This window comes from Garra rufa, chromosome 2 (genome assembly GCF_049309525.1).
Source record: "Garra rufa chromosome 2, GarRuf1.0, whole genome shotgun sequence".
In the NCBI taxonomy this organism is placed as follows: Eukaryota; Metazoa; Chordata; class Actinopteri; order Cypriniformes; family Cyprinidae; genus Garra; species Garra rufa.
In genome coordinates, this window is record NC_133362.1 from 48,356,873 (window position 1) to 48,364,093 (window position 7,221).

The 7,221-nt window shown below is 37.9% G+C and overlaps 1 protein-coding gene and 1 pseudogene across 1 annotated transcript in view; both read left to right on the plus strand.

Moving 5' to 3' along the window:
• The window catches only part of efemp1 (EGF containing fibulin extracellular matrix protein 1), a 30,913-nt gene extending 23,958 nt beyond the window's left edge, over positions 1-6,955 (plus strand). The window contains exons 8-11 of the mRNA XM_073835254.1: positions 550-669; positions 1,174-1,297; positions 1,379-1,571; positions 5,342-6,955. Coding sequence (XP_073691355.1) covers positions 550-669; positions 1,174-1,297; positions 1,379-1,571; positions 5,342-5,503 — 599 coding nt within the window. The 3' untranslated portion in view covers positions 5,504-6,955. The remainder of the gene's footprint in view (positions 1-549; positions 670-1,173; positions 1,298-1,378; positions 1,572-5,341) is intronic.
• LOC141325757 (uncharacterized) lies at positions 1,911-2,891 on the plus strand (annotated as a pseudogene).
• Positions 6,956-7,221: the final 266 nt, after the last annotated feature.

Consider the following 7,221-nt stretch of genomic DNA (forward strand, 5'->3'; position numbering starts at 1 on the left):
TGAAAATCTGTGTGTAACAGTATATTGGATCCGTGCAGCTCTTAAAGCGGCCACAAGTAATAGTCCTTCAGGCGTCTCTGTGCTTAATGCTCATCAAACAACAAAAGACAAAGACAAAATCACTGACTGCTCTTGTCAAATCATTTCATTTGTATCTTTTTTTATTGTATGGCTATCTTTAGATTAATCAATTATACAAAGTTCCGGACCCACTCATAATCATGTTAAATAATCGTGATTACAATATTGGCCAAAATAATCGTGATTATGATTTTTGCCAAAATGGAGCAGCCGTAGCTCATTCATTCTCCAGCTTCAGCTCAAACATACCAAACATAGATCAAATTGAAATGCACAGTTTTTAAACACACAAAAAAATCATATCAAGTGTTTGATTTCGAAATTTTGATTGGACAGCTCTAAAATAATTCTTTATCATTAGCTAGATTGTTTTCAACCTGGTTTCAGAGAAAGTTGATGTATGTCTTTACTCAGTGTGGTTTACATGTCACTGTTTGTTGAGTTTGTGTTGTTCTGGTGTGTGTCTAGACATCGACGAGTGCGCGTTCTCCAGCTACATGTGCCAGTATGTGTGTATTAACAACCCGGGAGGATATTCCTGCATCTGCCCAGAGGGATATCAGCTGCAGAGAACAAGAATGTGTCAAGGTATCAGCCTCCTCCTTTATAAAATATAACACTCGTCATTGCCTGGCCTCCTCTCTATCCATCCACACCCAGATATTTCACATCAGAGCAAGATGGGCCAGGAATTCCCAACCACATGCTAATGGAAACAATGCAGAGCACAAATGGGTTACATTTCTTTTTAAGGTGTCCTTGTTGCAGTGTAATTGCACATTTAAGCACTTAGTAAAACTAATTAACAACATGTTCTTACTGTGTGGTTAGGATTAGTTGCATGTAATTATGCATGATTTACTGTTATTACAGAAGTAGAGGGAACGATATTAGATGAAGTTTATGTTGTGTATCTTGCCATTTGAATTTCCAGTAGCAATATTACTTCTGTAATTGAATGTATTTCTGACTTGATGAAAAACTTTGTGTGCGTTTTGCCTGGAGCAAGTTGTTTGGCCTGTTGGAAGGCTTGTATTCTCATATATACAGTATATATGACATATTGCTTTTGTCTTTTCTCTGGTATCATAGACATCAATGAGTGTGATTCAGGCCATGACTGTAGGGAAGATGAGATGTGCTGGAACTATTATGGAGGTCATCGCTGTTACCCTCAGAACCCGTGTCAGGAGCCTTATGTGCTGACATCAGAAAAGTAAGTCCGTCTGTGTTTATATCCTAGTACTGGAGCCAGAAATGATTTAGATTTAACACATAAGCATGCTTTCATTCCCAGCCGGTGTTCGTGCCAGTCTTCGAGTACGTGTCGAGGCCTGCCGCAGTCTATTGTTTACAAATACATGAGCATTCATTCAGAGCGTACCGTACCAGCAGATATCTTTCAGATTCAAGCCACAAACATCTTCCCCAGTGCACACTACACCTTCAGAATTAAAGCTGGCAATGATGGAGGAGAGTTCTTCCTTAGGGTGAGTAACCAAACCTTTGTATTTAACAGCTGCATAAAACTAAACTGGTAAAGTGGTATCATTTGATATTTCTTTGACAAGTTTTTGGCAATTTTCAACATGTTTAAAGGTGGTGATTTATTTTTTTGGTGGTTTTGAAGAAGAAAGAAAACATCAGACTATTGTGGTTTGACCACTGAGTGGTGCTGTAAGCCAACTGCATTAATAGCTTCAGGCCATAGTGATGATGGTAAATGTCAGTCAATGCAAGTCAATTGTTGGACAAGTTAGTATTCACAGTGCTTCACTTTTTCCACATTATTACGCCTTATGCCAAAATGGATTCAATTCATTATTTTCTTCCAAATTCCACAAACAATACCCCACAATGACAATGTGAAAGAAGTTTGTTTGAAATCTTTGCTAATTTATTAAAAATAAAAACCGAAAAAATCACATGTACATAAGTATCCAAAGCCTTTGCCATGACACTCAAAACTGAGCTCAGGTGCATTCTGCTTCCACTGATCATCCTTGAGATGTTTCTACAACTTGATTGGAGTCCACTTGTGGTAAATTCAGGTGATTGGACACGATTTGGAAAGGCACACTCCTGTCTATATAAGGTCCCACAGTTAACAGTGCATGTCAGAGCACAAACCAAGCCATGAAGTCCAAGGAATTGTCTGTAGACCTCAGAGACAGGATTGTCTCGAGGCACAGATCTAGGGAAGGGTACAGAAAAAATTCTGCAGCATTGAAGGTCCCAATGAGCACAGTGGCCTCCATCATCCGTAAATGGAAGGAGTTTGGAACCACCAGGACTCTTCCTAGAGCGAGCCTTCCTAGAGAAGGGCCTTAGTCAGAGAGGCGACCAAGAACCCGATGGTCACTCTGAAAGAGCTTCAGCATTTCTCTGTGGAGAGAGGAGAAACCTACAGAAGAACAACCATCTCTGCAGCACTCCACCAATCAGGCCTGTATGGTAGAGTAGCCAGACGGAAGCCACTTCTCAGTAAAAGGCACATAACAGCCCACCTGGAGTTTGCCAGAAGGCACCTGAAGGACTCGCAAACCATGAGAAACAAAATTCTCTGGTCTGATGAAACAAAGATTGAACTCTTTGGCTCTTGCCAAGCGTCATGTCTGGAGGAAACCAGGCTCCGCTCATCACCTGGACAATACTATCCCTACAGTGAAACATGGTGGTGGCAGTGTCATGCTGTGGGGATGTTTTTCAGCGGCAGGAACTCTGAGACTGGTCAGGATCAATGGAATGATGAATGCAGCAATGTACAGAGACATCCTGCTCCAGAGCGCTTTGGACCTCAGACTGAGTGATGGTTCATCTTTCACCAGGACAGCAGCCCTAAGATAACAAAGGAGTTGCTAGAGTCCAGACTTGAACCCAATTGAACATCTCTGGAGAGATCTGAAAATGGCTGTGCACCGACGCTCCCCATCCAACCTGATGGAGGTTGAGACCTACTGCAAAGAAGAATGGGAGAAACTGTCCAAACATTGGTGTGCCAGGCTTGTAGCATCAAACTCAAAAAGACTTGAGGCTGTAATTGGGGCCAAAGGTGTTTCAACTAAGTATTGAGCAAAGGCTGTGAATACTTATGTACATGTAATTTTATTTTTAATAAATTTGCAAAGATTTCAATCAAACATTTTTCTTGTTGTCATTATGGGGTATTGTTTGTAGATATTTAAGGAAAATAATGAATTTAATGAATAAAGTGCTGTGAATACTTTCCAGATGCACTGTATTACTGGTCACACTGTGCGTTCATTCTTTGTCTCTTCTCACATTCAGTTTTAACAAAGTTTCTTGTTAGGGAAGGTAAGGCCCAATTTGTGTTGCACATTGTGTAGCAAATTAGGTTAAATGCAGAGCACAAATTCTGAGTATGGGAATTGTCAGTATTTTCAGTATGACATTGACAAATACAAACGTCTTGATCATGCTGAATGTAAAAATTGCTCTGTGTCAGTTGCTTTGAAATATCAGGAGAAAATAAGAAAACATTAGGCAAGAAATGGGCTCCACCCTGATTGTTTCCCCAAGCCCTCTCCAAAGCACAGAGCAGGGGATTTGACAGCACATTTATCATTATGGGGAAATTATATTATTCTTTTTTTTCTTTTCTTTTTTATTTTTTTTACTGCACTGCATCTCATGTTAACTTATTTTATAGCTTGTTTTCCCCAGTGATTTGAATATGATTTAATAACAGGGTCACTGTCACCTTTTGAAGAAGTGCCTTAATTCTGGACAGACAGTGACTGTAAGTGAGTGATGTGATTCTTGGTGAACCAGTGGGAGGAGGAAGGGAGAAAGTCTGTTTACACACTATTTAATTTAACAAATTGTACCGTAGCAGGCTTCATCTTTATATTTTGGAATTAAATGCATAATACTTCACAATACTTATAGTCCTCCAACCAATATGCCCGTGTAGGTCTTTTGTCACTCCCCTGAAATACAACCCATTGGAGTGTTTACTAAATTTGCGCCCCTATTGACAACAGGACACTCATATTAATGCACTGTACCCTTTATCTGTCATAATTTGAGATTTGGTGCAGCTTAAATGGTAGAGCATTGCGTTACAATATGCAGTCATGTGATCATGCAATCATGGGCTCAATCCCAGAGAACACACATGCTCCTAAAATGTATATGCACTTTCCAACGTATCTGCCAGATGCATGAATGTTTTGTGAATTGGAAATATGACAAATGGTGGGTATAAGGGACCATGTAAAAAGTCCACACATTGCATTTAAATGAACACACATTTTGATTGGTCATGACAGTCATATGTTATTTCATGACAACAAACGCAGCATGACTCTATTATTTTATTTAAATGACGCTTAATGAGAAAGACGTTACTTTTTAATAGTATTTTTAATAGTATTTCAAGTATTTGTCACCATTTATGAACAAGCTTATGATTAGGCATTATGCACAACAATGTTCTACAACAAAGTTACATAATGTAGAATAATAATAATAATTCCATTTTGTAAGATCATTTTGATCAAAGTAATTCCAAACTTCATGAGACATTCTGTAATCAAATACCATCAACTTGTAAACACGCTCCAGAGCGCCACCTAGTGCATCTAGTTATAACTGACTTTTAGTTTGCATGCTTCGGATTTATCATGGATTTCCTGCATTTATGGCCAGCACAGTAAAATTCAAATAGTGTTTTTATTTTTTAAATAATAATTAAAGATTGAATATTCTGTATTTGTGCCCACCCCTAGTTCATTTTTGTCGGGACGCATGTTTTGTACTCTGTAATGAATTAAAATGAACACAAGTAGCCCACATGGTTGATATAAGGGAGCCTTTGCTTCATTTCTGGAGCCCCGGTAGAGATCAAATCTATGTTATACTGTGCTCTTATCTGAAACGAAAGGATGACTGTGATGTCTGATAGTACTTTTTGAAAGTACTTTATAAATAAAGTTGAGTAACCTCTGGAGTGGCTACTTGTGAAAAGTGTGTGTGTGTGTGTAGCACACACTTGTGCTCTTCTGGAGATAAAGTTCAGAATCACCACCAATTTTACACTGCTTTAATAGGCATTGTAGTAGATATAAGGGCGCCTTAAATGCAACTAATGTAGATTGAATTTAAATTCTCTAACCACAATTATATTTCTCAATTATATTAATGATCTCCATCATTAATGAAATTTGGTGATATTATAGGAATATTTTTCTGTTTTTAGTGAACCTGATTTTTGTGTATTTGTCATTAATTGCATTAGCGGTTCAGCAACGTTGGTGCGATGCTGGTGTTGACCAAGTCCCTGGAGGGTCCGCAGGAGCTGATTGTTGATCTGGAGATGATCACTCAACACACAGTGATGAACTATCGCTCCAGCTCTTTATTACGGCTCACCATCGTCGTGGGACCCTACCCCTTCTAATACTCCTGCTGCTTCACACATTTATACACATCCAGACTGCTTGCAATAAAGCTACACGCAGCAATGGTGAGATGTTATGAACTGCTGACTGTTCTAATGGGTCTTCATCTTGCAGTCATAATAAAATAACCTGACTCTTATTCGGGGCTCCAGTCTGCCACTGAAATGGTTGCTAATGTGACAAAAAATAACATTTTATGTTGATAGTTTAAAATCTGAAAACTTGTCATATTTGATCATCGTCTGAAGCCGAGTCACAGAGGGGTCGTGGTGCAGGGAGGCTGTTTAGTGCGATGCATCTCCTGTAAAGTATTCAACAGAATGGAATGAAATGCTTTTTAATGAGCATCTACTGTATATGAAGGATGGGTGGTTGTTAGTCACACACAGGTAGTACGGCACGTTTATCAAAAGCATCATCTAATCATGAGTTTATTCATAGCTTCTGCTTGCTTTCAAAGTTTGTCAGTGAAAAAACTAGCAACACAACAGGTTTGAGAACAAACATCTCAAACAGTTAGCCTCGCCATTATAAACGTAACAGGACTGGTGCCATTCTTCAATATTAATGAAACACTTTTCCATTGCTAAACCAGAATCATTACTAAAATTGCCACTCTTATGTTGTTTCATATCAAATATAAATTGAGAGCCCATTAGACTTTTCATACTTTCTTTATACAAATATAGCTGTCTTCAATATGTCCAGCATTGAATTCATGTTTTAATCATAAATTCACAGGAAGTTCATATTTTTAAATCGGCTCCTTTTACTTCCATTGTAATCTTTTTTGTAATTAACATGCTACAAATGCTTAACTTTTACTGATCCTGGAATATTCTGTGATGTGCAAGAAATTCAAATCTTGCCTGCTTTTTTATCAGAAGCCTGTTAGTAATAGTCATACATTAGTAATAATGATATTAAGAGTGTGACTGGCAAACTAAGTCTGATTCTGCAATTTATTAATAAAAAGTAACTGCATTTGATTCCTAAACACACTCTAATTCATAGTCATTTTTAAGTCTGGAGCCCTGCTAATTTAAGAAAGAGCTTTTTCACAGTGTCATGTCTTTATTAAATGTTCCTGATCTTATAATTCATTAATGTGAAGGTGTACGTGATTGAACAACTCTCATTTTATGACTATTGTTTAACTGGTGTCAGCAGAATTTAGTGTTTTAGCACAGGAATCTTAAGGTATCTACCTAATTTTTTTTGAGACCTTAACCTGCACTAATAGATATAAAACAGTTTTGAACAATGTGTATTTTTTTCATAGAAAGCGGTGACCTCTGGCATGTTAAAAGTTACAGTTCCAACCTATGTGTTGCACATCATAACCTGATTCCAGCTTTGCTTTTCATCACAATGCATCTGCTTTCAAATTAATAGGCTTTAGCCTAACACAGCCATCCATATCTACATCTCATTTAACAAGGATTAAAACATTAATATTCTGTTATGGAACTTTTTGGAACAATTTTTCATTGTTGACCATGATTATTTGTATGCTGAACAAAAACAGTTAAAAATAAAGGGAAATACATCTATTGTCATCTCAAATGTTGTTTTTCTTCATAAATCTAAAAACCAGGATGAGGGCCCAAACACACTAGAGTTTCTAATAATCCTGAAGACATTGATTAGCTGGTTAAGGTTTGTTTAAGTACAGCTGTAGCTGAGCTCTGCAGAAGAGTGGCCCTCCAGAAGCTGG